The 22,419-nt window shown below is 41.9% G+C and overlaps 1 pseudogene and 1 gene segment (V, D, J or C); one reads left to right on the forward strand and one right to left on the reverse strand.

Moving 5' to 3' along the window:
• Positions 1-10,249: 10,249 nt before the first annotated feature.
• On the reverse strand, positions 10,250-10,685 carry LOC103741417 (annotated as a pseudogene).
• A 7,823-nt stretch (positions 10,686-18,508) lies between these two features.
• Positions 18,509-19,184, forward strand: LOC103741418. The segment is given in 2 exon segments: positions 18,509-18,579; positions 18,798-19,184. Coding segments are annotated over 2 exon segments (372 nt in total).
• Positions 19,185-22,419: the final 3,235 nt, after the last annotated feature.

The following is a 22,419-nucleotide window of genomic DNA, read 5'->3' on the forward strand; positions in this document are numbered from 1 at the left end:
ACACTTTCATTGTGATAATAATCCAATAAAACAAACAGAAAAAGAAAAACAATAACCATAAAATCAATATAATGCTTTAATAAAATAGTAGGCTTGAGCCCAACAATGTTGGTAATGTTAATGGGTTAAGCATTTAAAATAAAAGACAAAGTTTTCAAATATAAAAACATTGCATAATATTATATGCTGTTAGCAGAAAACCTTAATATTAAATGAATCAAGGGTGACAATGTACCTCAGCTGGTAGAATGCTTGCCTGGCATTCATGTTACCCAGTATTCTATCCCACATTCTACATAAAACTTGGTGTGCTGACTCATATGTTTGATCTCAGTGCTCAGGAGTGGGGGCAGAAAGATTAGTAGTTCAAGGTTATTCTTGAATTGGGGGGACACCTTGGGACACATGAGACACTGTCTCAGAACAAAATAAAATGGAATGGAAAATAAATAAAATAAAATGGAAATAAAATGGAAAAATAAAATGGAAAACTATGGCATAAAAACACTGAAAATGTGCTTGTATGACTATATTAGTACCAGACAAAGGAGACTTCAGAGATAAAGAGGGATTTTACCTAACAACAAAATTGTTGATTTATAAGGAAGATATAGCCATTTCAAATGTGTATGCAGTTATCAACACAGATTCAAAATGTATGGAGGAAAAGCTGATGGAATTACCAGAAAGAAAAGATAAGTTATAATTACACTTTGCAAATTAAACCCATCCCTCTGTAATTATTTTGGAACTGGATATTGAACCTAGGGTCTCCTGCATGCTGGATAAATACTCTGTAACTGAGCTATTTCACCACCCCTTATTTTTCATGTTTATACAGGGTCTTACTAAGTTGCCCGAGCTAGGCACCCAGGTGACCAGGATTAGAGGCCTGAACCACCATGCCCAATGTCTTTCTCACTTATTAACAGAATGTGTAGGCAGACAATCTTCAGAAAAAAAATATTCAAAGACCAAATTTCATTTTCTACCTTAGGAAACTAGTAAAGGAAAGAAAATACAATGTTAGGCTAAAAATTGAAATATTAAACAGTAAAATAGAGTTAAGCAGCAATCCAAAAAAATAGGGAGAATGGAAAGAAAACAAAAGCTAGTTTTTTGATGAGATTCCCAGAACTGAGAAGCCACTAGACTGCCAAGAGAAAAAGAAGATGAAAACAGTGAGCATTAAGAGTGCAAGTGAGGATGTCGCTATGGATGTTCCTGACAGTAAAAGACAATCAAGAAATGCTACCAACACTACATCCACACCATAGACAACTCTGATGACATGTCCACATCCTTTGAGTGATCTAAATTACCAGTGCTCAAAAGGAAACAGTGAACAAAATGAAGAGACTGCCTAGAGAATGGGAGAAAATCTTTGGCCTTGAACCATGAATAGAACCATAGATGACTCTACTCATAGGAGAACAGAATGCTTCTTCCCCATAGATCCCAGAAAGGAATCATGTTCTCTGTAGTCAGCTCTGACCTGAGATGAGTGGGGTCAATACGCTGCGTTGATTTACTGTGCTTAGCCTACAGCTGTGTCTGCCCAGCCTCCGTTGATTTGCATTGTCCCAAAACACAGCATATTGTGTTTTTCTTAGCTCTTTCAGTTTCTGATAACATTTGTAGATTTGGACTAAAGTTGGGGCCAATTTCTTCTAATATGAACCAAGACACCTCATTTTACTTGTTTTGTATGAGCTGATTTCTTTCTCTTCTCAACAAAATATTCACAATACAAATATCGTTGTTTGTAAGGCACAAAATTTTAATTGAGTGATCAAAGTTTTCCTGAAATAACATATTCTCTACATAGCTCATTCACGGTTCACTCACCCACACTGTACCTCAAAAAGACTAGGAGGTAGGATATACTTGAAATAATTCAGTAAACTTTCTTCTGACACCAACTACCAGTGGTTGAATAAGAGCAGGTGTCTTCTTTGAGCACCAACTGAGAGTGGTTTTGCATGTTCAGTAATTATGCAATACTCCAAGCTGATGAAAGCATCTTTAAAGGCAGCTGGCCAGCATCCTGAGAAGCAGCCTCTGATCCAGATGTCAGAGATGGGATCACACAATCTCCTACTGTGGATGCTGCTGCTCTGGGTTCCAGATGAGAGAGTGCAGAGAAGTGTTGGGAACATTCACTATGGTCACAGCTGCTTTCCATGCTTCTGAGTTATTGATTAATGGAATTAAGGTGTTTGTCATTGGTTTGAAGTTTCCCTATTCCCTTTGATTTTCTGTTTCCTCAGAGTGATGTCTACGACTGTTATGAATTTCAAATGAAAAGGTCCTACATTGGGAAGGTTTCAGTGTACATGTATCAATGGTGTGTGTTTATCATTCCAGGCTCTACTGGGGATATTGTGCCGACCCAGTCTCCAGCTATTTTGACTATATCTCTAGGACAGAAAGCCACCATATCCTGCAAGGCCAGTCAGAGTATCAGTGGCATGTTTTCAAGTTTTATGCACGGGTATCAACAGAAACCAGGACAGCCTCCTAAAGTCCTAATTTATAAAGCATCCAATCTAGAGTCTGGGGTCCCTGCCAGGTTTAGTGGCAGTGAGCGTTGAACAGATTTCACTCTCACCATTAAGCCTGTGGAGGTGGATGATGCTGCAAACTATTACTGTCAGCAAAGTAAGGAACTTCCCCACAGTGTTCTAGGTCTAAACAAAAACCTCCTTGACTTAATGTTCACTGAGGCTCAATCTTCTAGATGTCTCTCCCCTCTGACATCTCAACTATAGTGGTCTAGGCTTATGTGGAAAAAGATGCTCGACCCTGAAACAAAAATTCTTGAAATTCTTAAACTGGTATGTATGTTTGTCCTATTCTATATGTTTAATAATTTATTTTTCAACTACATAAAGACCTCTCTGCTTCTACTTAAAGACCTCTTCTACTTAAAGAACTTTCTGCCCTTCCTCCTCCATCTCCCTGACCCCCATTCTTGCCTATCTCTTCCAACCCCTGTATTCTTTCCCTGAACTTCCATATCACTTAAGAACTACTATCTCTTTTTTGAATTTCTTTTTTAATTTTTTCAGGTGTGGCCTCATGTTGGGCCAAGGAATCAAACTCAGATTTTCAGGCTTTGCAGCAAGTACCTTTACTAGTACTGGCTGAGCAATCTCACTTGCCTTGTCTAATGTTCCTTTTATATATTTTTTTAATTGGAGGGGCATGTGCACATGAAAGCAGAAAGCGTTGGATTCTCTGGAGCTGGATTTATAGGTAATTGTGTCCCACCTGATGTGGGTGCTAGGAACCAAACTAGAACAGCACTCTTAACTGCTGAGTCATCTATTCAGCCCATTGATCTGCTATTTCTTAATATACTTTTTTAGATTGAAATTTTTCACATGGAACAATTTAAAACTAAATGGAAGTTTATTTCTCTATCATTTAAAACAAAAAAAGCTTTGAACTATTAAGATTATTAGTTATTTGTCTTTTGGAAACAGGCTTATGTTTTCACCCTGATGTTTTATTTTTTAACTACTTTATTTGAGCCAACAAGTAGTGTGCTACAGTTATTTAGAAATGTAAGGCTGTGCTGCACTTATTTTTGTTGATTTAATTCAATGACTGTATCTGTATCCATTTCAAAATTGTCTTTAGTTTTAGATTTATTGTTGTCTTTTCTCCTTATCCAGTATTCTCCATTTTCATATCCTCTATATGTGTGATCAAAATCTGGCTTTTCTCTCTTTTTTGCTTTTTTAAAAAATTACCTTTGTGTACAGGTGCATAAAATATGTGAGAGTGTGCAAGTGCCAAGGAGCATATGCGGAGATCAGAGGGAAACTTCAAGTGCCAGTCCTCAAATTCTACCTTGTTTGAAGCAAGGTCTCTCATCAGTTGCCAGCTGAATATTCCTGGGTAGCTGCTCTGTGAACTTCTGGGACTCTCCTCTCTCTGCTTCCCATCTGTGAATACATGTGGCAGCATTTCATTGGCTTTAATTTATGTGTTCTGGGGATTCAAACTCTTTACTCAGTGAGCCATTTCCCAGTCCTTTCTTTTTTCAATTTTTATTTATTTTTTGTTGGGGGGAGGGGCTTTTTTGAGGGACAAGTTTTGTTTTGTTTGTTTGTTTTATTTGGGATTGATTCTTTCATTTTCTTTAGACTAGATCTCACTATATAGGCAAGCTATCCTGGAACTCTCCTAATAGCCCAGTTTCTTTGCATTGACATCATGTTTCTTCTTCCTGAATGCTGGGATTATAGGCATAAGACACCATGCCTGCCTCTTTTTCATTTCTAATTTCTCTAACTAGAAAGTGCACAGTCACAGTCATGGAAGGTTTACTTACCTCATACCCACCATGCCTATGTTGGTCTCCTCTGGGCTTCTGCATGCTCCAAAAAATGGTGCTAGAAAACTCAACAATACTATCCTTTGTGACATTTGACTCAGAGTAAGTGTGCTATTCTGGCTTTCCTTTTTTATTAATTTTTTATTGAGCTTTTGTACATTTCATACAACAATTTTTAATCAAATTTAGAACCCCTTCCCTCCCCCATCTCTCTCCTGGCCAGACCGCATGCATTCCACCATACATAGTAAGCCCTATCCAGTCAAGCATTTGTATCCAGTTGCACTTCAATGCAAATTCATCCACAGGAGTCTAGTCAGCCTATCTAGAAATCTTAAATAAGATCTACTCTCCATTAAGGATCCCTGAGCCTTGGAGGGGGTGACATATGCAGAATGATCTTTCTTTTACCATGGAGAGATAGTGACCTCTTGGGCCTTCCCACCATTCCTCGTCAACACATGGCCACTAATCCAACTCAGTGGTGTCTCTCCTACTATAAAGACAAATGGAAGGAAGCAGACACATCTAAACAAACATGGGTGCAAATACAAGTGGCTAGAAGATATCCCAGCAGGTGTACCATATTCATCAAAGAGAATACTTGCAGCAGCTTTCCCGCTGGAACCTATAGCCTTCCCTGATACAGGGGCTTGGCCTGGTCTACAGCACCAGATGTGTGTTCCACCCCTGGGAGTGGGCCTTATCCAATTAGAAATTTGTCAGTTGTACATATGTTAGTTGAGCCATTATTGCATGAAGAGGCATTGCTTGGCAGGTCAACAGCGTGCAGCATGCAGGGTCCAGGGATCCTTTTCCCCCAACCATCTACATAGAATCCTTAGGCACTCTGAAAGCCATCCATCCAGTGCCATAGCGTTTTCAGCTTGATCTTGGTTCCATCTCTCCTCCTGCACTCACATCATGTAGTGTTGCAGGTCTCTTCGTGGGTCCAGCCCATGAGGGACTGCAGGGAATGAGGGTTCTGGCCAAGGTGGGGGTGAGTGGTGCAGCATCAACACACAGATTCTGGGAGTTGGGTGAGAGCAGGCACTAGGTGAGGTGCTACATACTCGTTTATTGCTGGGAAGTGCAAGCCTTATATACCTCTTCCCCTGTCTCTGGTGTCCCATAAGTTGGTATGTCACTTCTTGATAGTTCCCCTCATCCAGGCATATTGTAGGTTGGCTATTTTGTGGAAGCACGGGCTGCACTCTCAATGCAGAAGCTGTGTTCTCTAGTGTAGCCTGTGCTTAAGCCTGGCACTTCCTCTCCTGCAATGTAGTGTCTTCAGCAACATGGCCTTACCAACCTTTTCTGATGTACAACTGACATTAGGGGCAATAGCCCTGGTTAATTTGAGGACCTCTCTGACCAATAGCTCATGGGGGGGCAACCCACCCCTGGTACTGTAATTTCTTTTAACAGTTGTACAGTTTGGGAGCCTTTATTTTTATTTTTATACAGGATTAGATGTTGTAGGCTTTTCCCAACCATCCTGGTAGGTATCACTTGTGTCTAACCCAATAGTAAAGCTCCCAAGAATCTTATAGCTATAGCTGGACTTTGTTTCTTCAGATCTACTTGATATCTTTCAAATGGGTTTCACAGCTGTAAAACACTCAGAGGTTAACATTATATGTTAAATCAAACATAGACAAGATCTAATACATCATGGAAAGATTTCACCAATTTGTATTAATTGTTTTCTTCATAGATCTCTGTTGGGCACCATAACATGGATAAGAGGCATTAACTTGGCTAAGTCTTTATTACCTTTAGTTATCCCACTGGAGTCATTCCAAATTCTGGGGATTTTACACAGTCTCTTTGTATCTTTTTCTCCCTGATACACTCATGGGTGTTGACTCAAATTGCCTGACCCTGTACTAGGCTAAGGAAGCAAAGGGTCTCTCTTGTCCCTGTTGCATCTGTTGGTTTCCTGAGTTAGGCAGGCTCTGGGTCTGCCTCCTGGCTGTAACCATATCTGCCATCTTTCCATTGACCATACTTGGCTGCTTGGGCAGATCCTGGTGGGAAAAAATGTCTCCACCCCTAACATAGCCTTTCTCAGGAGAGAAATACACCTTTTTTAATCTTTGGGGATCCTTAACCACCCCGGGACAATTTTTATTCATTGTGTGCCCTTTGTGAACCGTTCTTCAGGCTTTAAAGCCTTCCAAAAACTTCTTAGTACAGAATTGGGTTTTTGTCAATTTATTCTTTAGGAACCTGGGCTTGACATAAATCTTGCCACATTTGTCTTCAATTAACCCAAATGGACCTCTTTTTCTGCATTTTCATTTTTGTATCTCCTGTAGGTTGTTCTATTGTTTTATACACACATATCACAAGCTGGTTTGAGTCACTTAGGTCTGCCAAAGCCTCCCTTACTTTAGTAAGGTCTTGTCACATTAAAGGACTTAGCCAAATCATTAAAACTTCATACCATGCTCAAAGCCCCTGTTGAATTAAGCTTTCCTTTATATCTCTGGTGAACACATCCCTATCTGGCCCAGTGAACAGGCATCATATATTGCTTTCCTTATACCTAGTTCTCTCAGTAACACCTGTCCCTCTTCTATGTTCCTCCAGCCCCTGCTAATCATGGGAGTCTCTGTTGGTGATGACCAAGTGTCTTTAATGCCCCACACAAGCCATTTCATTAGGGACTGTTCCCCCCTGTATTGGCCTAGGTTAAACAGACTATGTCTCAATGACAGACAGGTGGTAAAATAACTCAGCTGTGATGCTTCTGAAAGACTTAAACTAATATCATTTTCTCCCATGTTCCATACCCTCATGAGCCGCATGGTGAGGGGCTCCTTTATTGCTTGTTTGAAAGTCTTTCTTAGTCCCAACAATTCCAGTGTGAAGTATTTTCTGCTGGCTACAGTATTGTTAAGGCTTTTATCAGCATGTTGCTTTTTGCCTGGGTCCTTTGACTCCTGGCCCCCTAGCCTTAGGCAAGTTTCTCTCTCTTGTGGTTTATTTGCAAGTTCTGAGGCTAAGGCAGAATTTGCCAGCAATTTCTTAGGTTTTCAGCCTCCCCTTGGGCTACTGTCTTTGCTTCAGGACAGGTCTTTTATTATGCATAGAAGTGGCCAAGCCACCTTGGCAACAACTTGTTTTTCTCTGGATCCTTCTTTTGCTTCTAAGGCTTGTAAAATTTTGTCTAGACTGTCCACAGTCCTTAAAGAATTTTCATACAGGCATGGTGACTTCCCCGATTGCTTAAGCAATAGAGCTATTTTACCCAATTTACAGGATGGCCCCACCAGGGGAGTTCCCCCTCCAGATCGGTAGCATTACAGCACTGGATGGTTCCTGGCACACATTGTTAGGGTCCGTGACTCGGTGGGTCTCTTCTGGAGAACAAATGCATGAGTATGGAGATGCAAAAATCAAGCAGAGTTTTATTAAACCAGCTAGCTGGGGCCGACCGTCCTTCCAAGACACGCAGGTCTGGTTAGAGCGATCGACCCTGAGGCAACTTTAGGTAAAGATTATATAGGCTCCCACAACCATTACACAAAAGCCCATGTTCATACAGCCAATAGTTTCAAAGCAAGCATTTCACAAACCAATAACAAAAAAATGTTACAACTCCCTTCAGGTGTCTCAATTGGGGAGGGATGGGTGGTATTGTGCCTGGCACGACTCTTTCCTCGTTTTCTTGTGTAAGCAGACATGCCTATGGTCATGACACAGACCAGACAGGTCAGGCTGTAGTACTTGCCCCTATCTCCGGATGCCTGTGTCTCCAGTTGAGTTAATTGGTTACAAGCAGTAAATTCAAACAAGTAAATTCAAGCAGTAAATTCAGACAAGCAGTAAATTCAGACAAGCAGTAAATTCAAACAAGCAGTAAATTCCTCTTTTCCTAACATTTTCCCCCTTTTTCTAGATCAGACTGAGGAATCTTCCTCAGCAGTATCTAAGGCTTGGTATTTCTGGCGAAGAACCAAGAGATGGACAGTATCGATCTTTTTCTGAACAAACCTTAGTAGACTATTTATTATGCAGGGACCAATTGTGACTAGTAGCAGTAGGATAATTAGAGGTCCTGCAATAGCTGAGAGGAGAGTTGTAAACCATGGTTTATGCATAAACCAAGACTCAAACCAGCTTTCATTACTTTCATACTCCTTGCGCCTCCTCTCCAGGTTTTTTTCCCTGAGACAGGGTCTCACTATGTAGACTAGACTGGCCTCAACTCAGAGATCCATCTACCTGTCTCCCTGGTGCCGGGATCAAAAGGGTGTGCCATCACACCTGGCCTATTATGTACCTTTAAATGTCTAAGAATAGATGTCTGTAATAAGAACTTAAATTGCCCCAGTATTGTACAGTACCACTGAGTAAGCTGCACACACCTAAAAAAGACTACAATCAGAAAGTGCCTTCTAAATAGCAACACTCTGACTTAGAAACTTTTCCATCTCTATCAGCCAGGACTCAGGCTTATGCAACTGTACTGCTTTGAGTGGATACTAACAATTTTACTCCATAAGTGGTTTTCTACAAATTTTAACACAAAGGGTGTCCACCATGTTTGTTCACTAACTCTACTTTTGTCATACACTGGCAACTTCTTTAATGTCTAGTAACAGTAGATGTTGCATATTTGGACTTTTTTATCCTTTATATACACTGTACATCGCAAAATTAAACACAGCTATAGGGGACAATGGTCAATTTTGCATTACCAAAACCTTGAGTTAGTATTACACCCTTTATATATATATTTTTTTCCTTCCTCCCTTCCCAAACCAGCAAACATGTGCTGCTTGGAAGCGGTTCTATCACTCCATTTCTAAAAGACACTATTTCACTATTAATATTAACAGAAGACTATCTACAGTGTATTATTTACTATATCTACTTTTAACATATTTTGTGCACTTTTAAACATCTAGAAAGACTAGATAGTTCCAAAAAGAGTATTCAGCATTGTTAAACACATACATACATACATAGATGTATATACACATATTGTAATGAATAGGACACATACACAACCCAATAGTTATTACACAAAAGTCTTCTACATGTGACCAGGCTGGCGCTGGACCTCCTCTTTTTTCTTTGACTCCATCTTTTAACTTACTGAACACAAACGTGTGTCGCTCCTGGGATCTTTCTAAAGGAGGCCTAACAACTCCATTTATCCACAATCTCTACATTTAGATGTCCAGATGTCTCCAAAGGTTTTTAAAGGTTGGGGGAATGGTTGAGAGCAGCTTTTTCACATTATATACACAGGCCTCCGACCTTGGGGAGCATTTCCAGCTGGCTGAACCGGTGCATTCAGCTTTTCCCAGGCGGAGGGAAGATGCAGGGCCGGCCCGTCCCTCCCACAGCCATGCGGGGCTCCACCATGCTGGGCTCTGCTCACCTTCCAGAACCGTTAAGGCCTTTGTTCCATGGTCCTGACAAAGCGCTGGCTGAGGCTCGTCCCCAGGGCTGCCCCTGACCAGTGATGGCCAGGAGTGGCTGCAGACCCACCTTCTCCAGATCTGGAGGCCCCTTCGGGTGGATCGCCAGGTCGTGTCCACCGTCAGGTCGTGTCCACTGTCATTCTGGGTCGCCACGTCCTCGCAGGCCCAGCCAGGGGAACAGGAAGTGGGGTGAGGGAGTGTCAAGGCTGCGCTGGGCAGCGGCTGCCATCGGTGTTATTGTTGGCTGGGACCGGCCGCCACTGTGTCGCAGCCTGCCTGGTCCCGGTGGCTGCAGCCAGCCCCGAGTGTCCTCAGGGCAGAGGCCCCCACTGTTCCCGGGCCCCCGGCTCATCCCGGCTCAGGCCGGAGGCCGTGGGGGGCCCAGGGGAAACAGGCCGGTCTCCCTTCCTCACCACTCTCTCTGGGAATAGGTAAACAGAAGATGTTCACTTGCCCAGGGTAGTTAACAGCACCCTGTTTCCCCTAAGCTGAGATAAGACCCCTCTTCAGCTGGGGAGGGTGCTCCGGGGGCAGAATCCCAGCCTGGAACAGAGCGGGGGTGGGGATGGTGGTGGGGTATGGCAGCTCTGTTTGGCTTATCTGCATTCGGACTTGGTGCTGCCCAGTGGGCACACATTCCAGGCCGTCGTCAGGGCAGCAGCCACCACAGCGTTGCACAGTCACACAGCTGGGCACCAGTTGTTTGGCCACACTGCCCAGGAGCTCCATGCTCAGAGGCACCACCACCTCCCTGGGCTGGCAGGTAGCATGGGTATAGACATCCATCCAAGACACCACTTTCTTCTGGTGATCAGGGGCATCAAGCTGGGAGACAGGGGCCTGGGCGCCAGCCAGCTGCAGCAGCGGGCGAGCAGCAGGCAGTGGAGCAGGGGGCTCATGGTGCCGGCGGGGGCCACGGTCCGGGGGCTCCCACATCGCCCTAGCCTGGCGGTAGCCAGAGCCCCATGGCACCTGACGGGGTGCGGGGATCAGGGGCTGGGCATGGAGGGGCGGCTCCTCCACGGCCCCCTCCCAAGCCCTGGGTGCAGGCAGTGCAGCTTAGTGAAGCGGCAGTGGCCTTAGGAGCCGAGCAGGCAGGTGGCCGGTGGTGGTGGTGGTGGTGGTGGTAGCAGCGGTGCTGTCGAGGCATGGGCGTCACTCCCACGGGTGGTGGGACTGGGGGGCGGCGGGTGCCCACTGGGCGGCTGGGCCATGGCGGGGCTGGAGGGCCGTGAGTTTGAGCACAAACATCAAGGTAACATTCACGGCCTTGTCCAGCGAGAAGAGAGAGAGAGATGAAAAGGGAGAAGTGAAGATGCCACTCTAAACAATGATGGCCAGTGGGTGTGCTTGTGGATGGGTGCCTTTCATTGCCCAGTTTTTCTTCTGTGGGGGACGTGAATTTATCTGGGATTCACGCCTGGGACCCCCTCATCCTCTCACGGGAGTCTTTCAGCAGCGAGCACCCTGTGGCTCTTACTGGCTCGACCCGTGCTTGCGGGGCTTTCTCAGTGGCCGGAGAGAGGGATGGAGGGGGTGGGAGATACAGAGAATAAATGGAAGGAAAAGGAGGAAAGGAAAGTTTAAAATAGAGAGCGTAGAGAAAAATACAAAACCAGACTCCCCCCCCAGTAAGACAATTAGCACAACCATCAAGCACGCAAACCACATTGAATCACATTCGTGCAGACGGTCCTTCTTTCACTCAGACGCCCACTCACCACTCTCACTTTCAGGATCCCTGAGACTTCTCGTGATTCTCCCAAGTGGCGTCTGCTCGGACTGCCTCAGAGTAACAAGCTCGATTTTTTCCTCCTCAGGCGCCAGATTTGATGGTAGGCTTCCTTCCTAGGGCCGAGACACTCGGACCCTAGGGCCAGGGCTGGTTACCTGGACTTTTACCTAGGTGCCGGGACTCAAACCCGTACTTCCTCACTTGGGATTACTAACCCGAGACCAGACACGAGATGGCGACTCTCGCTTTATTCTGGATTTTACAGACACAAGGGAGCGACCCTCGAATTACCCCTGTCTGGAGAAAAGAAACTCTGCCTCCATTTGTCCTTTGTTCCCCCAGAAGCTCCCCCCCAAATCCTGGACGAGCCCCCAAAATGTTAGGGTCCGTGACTCGGTGGGTCTCTTCAGGAGAACAAATGCACGAGTATGGAGATGCAAAAATCAAGCAGAATTTTATTAGGCCAGCTAGCTGGGGCTAACCGTCCTTCCAAGACACACAGGTCTGGTTGGAGCAATCGACCCCGAGACAACTTCAGGTAGAGATTATATAGGCTCCCAAAACCATTACACAAAAGCCCGTGCTTATACAACCAATAGTTTCAAAGCAAGCATTTCACAAACCAATGACTTCAAAACAAGAAAAATGTTACAACTCCCTTCAGGTGTCTCAATCGGGGAGGGATGGGTGGTATGTGCCTGGCGCGACCCTTCCCTGTTATCTTGTGTAAGCAGACATGCCTACGTGACCGGCACGACTCTTTCCTCGTTTTCTTGTGTAAGCAGACATGCCTACAGTCATGACACAGACCAGACAGGTCAGGCTATAGTACTTGCCCCTATCTCCGGATGCCTGTGTCTCCAGTTGAGTTAATTGGTTACAAGCAGTAAATTCAAACAAGTAAATTCAAGCAGTAAATTCAGACAAGCAGTATATTCAAACAAGCAGTAAATTCCTCTTTCCCTAACACCATCTCCACCATTAGGGTTTGGGAATTTGAGCCCAGGGGCTCCTGCCAGTCTCCCTATCCAAGACATCTCCACTGTTTTTCCTGGCCTCCTGTGGTTTATCTATCCAGCCATACTACGCCAATTTTGTCATGTCAAATTTTCCTCTTAGAGACTGGTGTGTGTGCTCTGGGATCCCAGGGCCCCTTGGGCCTAATGTAGAGTGATCAACCACCACAAATGTCCCTCTTACGTTACAGTTTGGGGAATAAGGATATTTGGGTTTGCCAAGAAGGTTTATGCTCTTTGGGAGAGGATCATTAACAAAGACATGTACTCTGGTGGGCTCTTTTTCTCCCATATTTCAGACCCATGCCATCTGTGCAACCTGCCCATGGTGTGTCCATCCTTTCCAAAATGGCAACACCTCCCCCTTTTCCCAGTGTGTTCAGTGATTCCCAGGGTCATCAGCATCTGTACCTAGATCCTCCCCCTCTGGGTCTCTTGGGGCTCATTTCTAGTTCCCTCAGATGACAGGCCAACCCAAGAGAGAGGGAAAAATCAGTTTTCATCAAGGCTGTGACCACTAGTAGTTTGATAATTCTCCAGGGGCTAGAACTACATCAAAGAATATTTCAGCAGCACAAATTGAACTTGATGGGCTGTAAAAAAGAAAAAAGGGACATGAAGTTGGGTGGGCAGGGAGGTGGGAGTGCATCTGGGAAAAGATGGAGGATGAGGGGTGAATATGATCAAAATGCATTGGACGAATCTCAAAGAACTAATAAAAAATATTTTTAAGAATAAAAAGGGGCTGGAGAGATGGCTCAGTGGTTAAGAGCACTATCTGCTCTTGCAAGAGACCTGGGCTCGATTCTCAGCACCCACATGGAGGCTATAAACCATCCTTAACTCCAGTTCCAGGGGAATCTGAAGCCCTCTTCTGACCTCTGTGGCATTGCATGACATGGGTGCAATCAAATACATGCAGACAATATGCTCATACACATAAAAAATAAAAATCTACAATGCAACCTCTATACCTAAGGCTGATAGAACATAGAACAAGGGTAATGAAGAGGACACTAATGAATCTTTCAGTTCTCATTGATGAAGCTCTCTCATGCAAGGCTGATAGAACATAGAACAAGGGTAATGAAGGGGACACTAATGAATCTTTCAGTTCTCATTGATGAAGCTCCCTCATGCAACAGAGGGCCAGGAACACAAAAAGTCACAAATGGTCAAAGCATAGAGATCAAGAGTCTGCTGAATGCTGGTCCTTGGACAGGACTCCTTTATTAAACTTCACCCACCCAAGGCTCAGAGACCATCACGGAAGAGGGGGTGGAAATTTGTAAGAGCCAGGGAGGAGGTGAATGACCATATGGAAACAGAGTCTTTCTGGGAACCTGCTCATATAATTCTATAGCAATGGTGTTAGCATACACATGTCCATGCAAACTCAGGCACACAAAAATCCAGCATAGAACTTGGAAAATAAACAGCAGACCCCAATCTTATCTGAAGAAATATTGGCAAACGATTGCTGCTAGATAAAGAAGACATGATCTTCCTAAAACAAGGGACTCTAGATAGGCTGACTAGACCTCAGTGGATGGACTTACACTGGGGAACGTCTGGGTACACTGACGTGACACAGTGGGCTTTAACAGGGATGACAGTATATAGGCTCCAGTGGGGGGGACTATAGGAGGGTGCCAGGTGGAGATGGGGGTATAAAGATAAGATGTTCTGTGTGAAATACACAAAAATTCAATAAAGAAGACCAAAAAATTTATTCTATAATTTTAGCACATACACATACACACACACGCACACACACACACACACAAATTAGAAAGGCCTCAAATAAATGACCAGATTCAGAGCAATCACAAATAAATACCTAATGATGAGACTCAAGGTCTAATGAAAATAAAACAAAGCCAATCCCAAAAGTAGTCAATAGCAAGAAATGATAAATACCACACAGGAAATTAATAAAATGGAGATTAAAGTAATAATACATAAAATTACTCCAATACTGAGTTTGTTCTCTGGAAAAACCAAACAAGACCGACAACCATTCTGAACTAACTAAAAAGAAAAAGAAGATCTAAACTAATAAATTTAAATGTGGAAAAGGTGAGTTTACAACAGATTCAAATGAGATCCAGAGGGTCATTGGGGAGTATTTCAAAAAATTATTCTAAATAACTGGAAAATTAGAAGAAATTGATATATTTCTAGATACATACAACATAACATTAAATCAAGAGTATATAATAACAACTTAAATAGAAAAATAACACTATTGAAGCAGTTATAAAGTCTCCCACAGAAAGGAAGGAACACCACCAAACTCATTCGATCAGGGCAGCATCATCCAGATAGAAAACAAGGTAAGGACACAAGAAAAAGAGAGATCAAGAAGCTGGAGAGATGGCTCAGTGGTTAAGAGCTCTGGTTGTTCTTACAGAAGACCCAGGTTGGAATCCCAATACCCACATGGCAGCTACCAACCATCTATAGCTCCAGTTCCAGGGGATCTGACACCCTCTTCTGTCCTCCAGAGGTACTGCATGACATGGATGCACTTACATGCAGGCAATTTACTAATACACATAAAAATAAATTTTAAAAAGGGCCAGGTATGGTGGCACACGCCTTTAATCCCAGCACTTGGGAGGCAGAGGCAGGTGGATCTCTGTGAGTTCGAGGCCAGCCTGGTTTACATAGCAAGTTCCAGGTCAGCTGGAGTTACAGGGAGACCCTGTCTCAAAAAGATCAAAAAAATAAAAATAAAAATAAAAAATAAATTTAAAAAGAGAAAGAAAAAGATCAATTTCCCTGATGAACATAAACAAAAACATTCTCAAAAAAATACTTGCAAGCGAAATTTAAGCATGCATCAAGAAGAGTGTACATTATGAGCAAGCTGTTTTCATTCCAAAGATTCAAGTTTGGTTCAATACACACAAAATAATAACTGCAGTTAAGCAAATAGCAGTGTACGAAGAGAAGTCACACGATCACCTCAATCAGTGCAGAAAAGTTCTCTGGAAAACTGTAAAACCCCTGAATAAACCAGGACAAGAAGGATCGTCCTGAGCATAATAGAGAATATAAGTGATATATTAAGTGGAAAACTGACAGCATTTACCCTAAAGTTTGGGATGAAACAAGGTGCCCACTGCTACACTCTTATTCAATGCAGTGATTAAAGTTTTAGCTAGAGTGAAAAGGCAAGAAAAAGAAATGAAATGACTATAATAGTAAATGAAGAAGGAAAATTGTCCCTATTTACAGACAATAAGATCATATATTTAAAAGACTCGAAAAACTCCACCAGAAAACTCTTAGCACTGAAAAAAAACTTTCAATAAAAAGGATAAAATTGACATGAGCTGGGCATGGTAACACATGCCTTTAATTCCAACACTCAGGAGACAGAGGCAGTTGGATCTCTGTGAGTTCAAGGCCAGCCTGGTCTACATAGTGAGTTCCAGATCATCTCCACTACAGGGAGATCCTGTCTCAAAAAGAAAATAATAATAATCAACATGAAAATCAGTAACTTTTCTATATAATAATAACAAACTTGCTAAGACAGAAATCAGGGGAAAGAAACCCCATTCACATTATCCCCAAAAAGCAAAGGCTTAGGAAGAAACTTACAGAAGTTAAAGACTTCTACATTGAAATCAAGACCTCTAATGAAATCATTAACAGATTGAAGAAAGAAGTTAAAGGAGACATAGATGGAAAGACTTCCCACACTCACAGATTGTGAAAGTGTCTGTAGAACTAATGTGATGTACAGACTGAATGTAACACACATCAAGGTCTGAATGACATTCTTCACAGAACTGGGAAATTTATCCTGAAATTCATTATCTCACTAAAATCAACTGAAGTTTGTGCTTTCATACATTATTCAGTTTTGAAAACAAATATCTCTTGGCCTGAATTATAGTGAAAGGGGAAACTGAGATAATCAGCTTAACTTTGGCTCACAGTTTTGGAGGTCCCACTCCAAGAGAGTGTGGCCCTATTTCTTTGGGTCTGTGGTGAGGCAGCACAACACTGTCTGAGTGTGTGGTGGAGAAAAACTGATGATCTCATTGCCAGAAAACAAAATAGAAAGAATTCTCATAATTTTCTCCATGAGCAGACTAGTGGCCTAAAAACTTTCCACTAGCCCTCTACTCCCCAAAGCACCAGCCTAGTGACCTGCCTTCATGAGAGTTTGGAAGATAGTCAAGCTGTAACCTATAGCTGTTTTTGAAAGAGGAACACTGAGCTCCACTCAACCCCTTGAATAGTAAAAACAAATAAACAAAAAAAACCTATGTGGATATCAGGAGCTAAGTCCTTCTTACCCATCAAAGGTTTATATAACATCCCTTGCGCTTTACACAAGGTTCACCCAAACATGTCTCTATCAATGGCTCCAATCCAGCCCTATGGAGAAGGAAAATGCTTGTTACAAAAGAGCCTCATTACCTAGCTAGCCTAGGATTTGTGTCCTTCCTGGGAGAAAATAAGGATGAGTGTCCTGATAGCTACCAGGCCAGGATCACCAGCCTCCCTGTGTTTCATGAGGACTGGGTCAGGAAATCTGAACCTGTCCACAGACCAGGTTGGAACTTGAAAACTGAAAGGTAACTGAAAGGAATACAGGATTCTGACCTGGTATTGTTGGTTCCAAGATAAGCGTTCACATTTTTTGCTCTTTAGGGTTGCTGATGACTTTCAGGCATTCAGTCTTTACTATGTCCTTTGGATTAAGGAGAAGCTGGCAAAATCAGGAGCTTTACTTGTGAATTCTTTTTGTTTTCTTTTGTTTTGTTCTCTGGTTTTTGACACAAGTTCTCCCTGTAGCCCCAACTGGCCTGGAAATCACTATGTAGATCAGGATAGATTCAGTTTCACTGAGGTCTGCCTGCCTCTGGCCCCAGAGTGCTTGGAATAAAGATATGCGCCACCATTCCTAGCTATGTGTGAATTCTTACATATGAAAATCAGTTCGTGGAACTGACTTTTGTGCTTAAGAGATTTTTGTCAAAGATTGTTTTTATTCAAAAAATGGTATCAATAAATTTTTAAATATATGAAAAAGTATATGACAATAAATTATCTCTCACTGACCAATTATCCTAAACTATAGCATTTTTCAAAAAAGTATAATTACTGCTATGTATCTGTGAGTATATTGTTAAATGCCTCAATGCATTTCAGTTGATTACTTATACTCTTAACCACCAAGATATGTTTTTAAGTTAAAATTTAAGATTAATGTTTTACAGATTAATCCAACATTAATTACATAACCATTCCTATTGACTTTTGAGACATAATGTCTTATGATAGAATGTGGGGTCCTTCTTTCTAGCACCCAGTGACAAGGATGAACAAATTCCAGTTGTACAATTGGGTGAGGGATGATGGGGGAATATGGGGATAGGGGAAGAAATCTAAATACCATCAAACTATATTATATAAAACACAAAAATTCAAGCCCGGTGTGGTGGCTCATGCCTTTAATCCCAGCACTTGGGAGGCAGAGGCAGGTGGATCTCTGTGAGTTCAAGGCCAGCCTGGTCTACATAGTGAGTTCCAGGACAGCTGGGGCTACAGGGAGACCCTGTCTCAAAAGAGGCAAAAAAAAAAACCCAACAAAAATTCAATTTAAAAAAAATAAACAATACCAATGATAGTGCTGTAGTGCTGATAAATTTAATTTTGGGTGTCCAAAACACTCTTGGAACTCATGTCCTCTACAGTAGTGCATCTACTGTGCACTCCCCCAATGTGCACCACAGGAAAAATAAGGGCATGGTTCAACAGAGCAGACCACGAAATCACTTGGGATATACTTTTGCTAACCTTAACGTCCTTTGGATGAAACCAGAGCAGGTGTTCCTTTGAACACCAACCCAAGCTTTCTTGAGCTGATTTACATGCAGGGTCATTATGCAACAGTCCAAACTGCTCAAAGCATTTTAAAGGCAGCTTGCCAGTGCCCTAAGAAGCAGCCTCTAGTCCAGCTCTCAGAAATGGGGTCAGCTGCTCTTCTGCCTTGTGTGCTGTTGCTCTGGGTTTCAGGTAAGAGTGTTCAGAGAAGTGCTGGGAGCATTCACTATTTTCCATACTTCGGGGTCTTGATTACTGGAACAATGGCACTTGGAATAGATTTTAAAGTTCCAAGTTACATTTTATTAGAGCAGAGCCATGATTGTTGCTATAGATTTCATATGCATTGATGCTCCACTGGGATTCTTTCCATATATCTCTGACAGTGGTGTATGTGTTTATCATTTCAGGATCCACTGCGGACATTGTGCTGACCCAGTCACCAGCTTCTTTGGCTTTGTCTCTAGGGCAGAAGGCTACCATCTCCTGCAAGGCCAGCCAGAGTGTTACTGCATATGGCTCTAATTATATGCACTGGTATCAACATAAACCAGGACAGCCTCTCAAGCTCTTGATCTACAGAGCATCCAATCTAGAATCCGGGGTTCCTGCCAGATTCAGTGGCAGTGGGTCTGGGACAGATTTCACCCTCACCATTAATCCTGTGGAGGCCGATGATGCTGCAACCTATTACTGTCAGCAGAGTAAGGAGCTTCCTCCCACAGTGCTCTAAGTCTAAACAAAAACCAGGAGCTGTTCCTTACATGAGGCTCAAGCTCTCAGCTATTTCTCCCTTCACCTCCCACCATCCCCCAAGGCATCTCTACCACAGGACTCTAGAAGTCTTGTTTGAAGTACTGAGTGAAACTATGGAACAGAAAATTCTTAAATTGATATGTTTGTTCCACCCTGTGTTTTATAATTTAATAATTTGTTTCCTAAATGAAGACCTCCCTACTACTACTACTGTTCAAAGCATTTTTAGATTCAGTCTATTGCTAGTGCCTAAGTAACAATTTTAAGCTTATAGGAAATATTTCTCTCATTTAAAATATTAAAAGCTGTGAACATTTAAGATCGTTAGTTTTCTTTCAAATATAAGCTGATATTCTAATCATAATATTTTATATTTTCACACCTGTTTGTTTGATATTGCAAAAATCCTTCTTTAGTTGTTTCCAGATGTAAGATTGTTCTACAGTTGTGTTTATTGCTTTGCATCTGATCTGAGTCTCTGTGTATATCACAAATGTAAATCCACAGACTAAGATTTATTACTTGTCCTTTTCTCCTTATTCAAAATCTTATTTTTTTTCTATAATATCTTACATATGTACAGCCAAGCTCCTCCTTCTTTCTTTCTTTCTTTCTTTCTTTCTTTCTTTCTTTCTTTCTTTCTTTCTTTCTTTCTTTCTTCTTTTTTTTTCTTCCATTTTTAGGGGAAGATCATCTCACTTTATATCCCAAGACGGCCTGGAAATCACTATCTAGTGCACAGTGACACTGAGATTGCAATCCATAACCCTCTTCCTCCTGAGTCTTGAGATTAAAGGAACATGGTACCATTCCCCCATCTTTTCATTTTCTAATTGCTCTAACATTGCAGGTAGATGAAGTCTAGAAGCCTGAACATGCACACCAACAATTATGAAAGATTTACTTACCAACACACCCTCCACTTCTTTTTTTATTTGTTTTTATTGGATTTTTTGTGTATTTCCTACAGAACATCTCAAACAATCTCAATCACCTTATGCCCCCATACCCACTGGCACCCTCCCGTACCCCTCCAAGGGGCCCTTATACTCTGTCATCCCTGTTAAGGCTAACTGTGCTTTCAGTGTTCCCAGCTGTTCCCCAGTGCAAGTCCATCCACTGAGTCTACTCAGCCTATCTAGAGTCCCTTGTTTTAGGAAGATCAGCTCTTCTTCATCAAGCAGCAATCAGTTACTAAAATTTCTTCAGAAAAGTTTGGGGTCTACTGTTCATTTCCCCAGGTCTATGCTGGGTTATTGTCTGCCTGAGTTTGTGTGGGGCTTGTGTTTACTGACACCATTCTGATGTTTCCCCTTTTATCTCTGATTTTGCTGATTTGGCGGTGCTTTTTCTTTTGCTTAACTGGGCTAAGGATCTATCTTGTTTATCTTTTCAAAGAATCAGCTCTTGGATGCGTTGATTGTTTCTATTGTTTTCCTTGTTTCTATTTCATTAATTTCTGCTCTGATTTTTGTTATTTCTTCTTGTCTGCAGGGTTTTGGTTTCATTTGTTGTTGCTTTTCAAGTGTCTTGATTGCATTGTTAAATCATTTATTTGTGTTCTTTCTGATTTTTCCAATGTAGGCACTTAGAGGTATAAACTTCCCTCTAAGGACTGCTTTTAAAGTGTCCCACAGGTTTTGTTGTATTGTCCTTTTCATTTAGTTCCAGGAATACTTTTCTTTCTTAACTTCTCCTTTGACCCATTCATCATTCAGGAGTATGTTTAATTTCTATGAGTTCATGTGGTTACTAAGGCTTCTTCTAGTGTTGATTTTAAGCTTTATTGCACTGTGGTCTGATAGAATGCACAGAATTATTTCAATTTTCTTGTATTTGTTGAGGCCTTCTTTGTGCCCCAGTATGTGGTTGATTTTGGAGAAAGTTCCATGGGGCACTGAATAGAAAATATATTCTTTGGTGTTTGGGTGGAATATTCAGTAGATGTCTGTTAGGTTCATTTGGTGTATGGTATCACTTAATTTAGATGGCTCTCTGTTTATTCTTTGTCCCATTGACCTGTCTAATGGAGACAATGGGGTACTGAAGTCCTCTACTATTAATGAGCTGGGATTAATCTGGGATTTGAAGTTGTGTAGTACTGTTTTTATGAAGTTGGGTGCACCAGAGTTTGCTGCATATATGTTCATAATTGTAATATCTTCTTGGCCAATTTTTCCTTTGATCAGAATGAAGTGGCCCTCTTTATCTCGTCTGATTAGTTTTAGTTTGAAGTCTATTTTGTCAGATATTAGAACCTCAATTCCTGCTTTTTTCTTAGTACCATTTGCTTGGAATATTTTTTTCCATCCTTTCAGCTTAAGATAGTTCCTGTCTTTGAAATAATATGGGTTTCTTGCAAACAACAAAAACATGGATTTTGTTTCTTAATCAATTTAACAGGCCTGTGTATTTGGGCTGGGGAGTTCAATCCATTGATATTTAATGTTGTTAATGAAAGATGTGTATTGATTCCTGTCATTTTGATTTCTGTTTGCATTCTTGGTCTAACTGTGCATTTCCATGATTATATCTTCATTTAGTTTCTTTCTGTTACCCGTTGGGTATAGTTGTTCCTTTCTTCAGCTCTTTGCTTCAAGAATTTTCTGAAAGGCTGATTTTGTGGACATGAATTCTTTCAGCCTATTTATGTCATGGACAATTTTTTCTTTCCCCTTCTGCTATAATAGACATTTCTTCCAGGTAAACTATTCTGGGTTGGCATCTGTGGTCATTTAGACCTGAGAATACTTTGGTCCAGGCTCTTCTGACTTTCATAGTTCGCTCTGAAAAGTCAGCTGTAATTTTGATGGGTTTTCCTTTATATGTGACTTATTTTTCTTTTGCAAGCTGGCTGGCTGATTAAACAGCTGAACTGCTTGAGTTTTCTACTGCCAATTATTTCGCCTTAACATGTTACCCATTTTGTTTCCTTTCACTCACCACATCATTTGGGACTGACAGCACTGAAGAAAATGACAGTGCGTGCTGCTGTTGTAAGGAAACATACCTGTGTAGAGGTTTTTATTAATTTAACGGTGCACTGATGCAAATGACATGTTACAGCAACATAAGCAATGCACTTGAAAATAAGTGTATTTATTACCTAACAGTGTAGGGCTGCTTCCAACAAATAGGAAGTAAGTTTTACAGTTTTATTGTTTTGACTTTCCTTAGTCTGTCATAATATCTTTGTATGTTACTTTTTTTTAATGGCCTCTGTTGCATTGATTTCTTCTGAATTTTCATTTGGGGTTTTGTGAAACATAAACACAA

Source organism: Nannospalax galili, unplaced genomic scaffold (assembly GCF_000622305.1).
Source record: "Nannospalax galili isolate Female #2095 unplaced genomic scaffold, S.galili_v1.0 scaffold1460, whole genome shotgun sequence".
Taxonomy (NCBI): Eukaryota; Metazoa; Chordata; class Mammalia; order Rodentia; family Spalacidae; genus Nannospalax; species Nannospalax galili.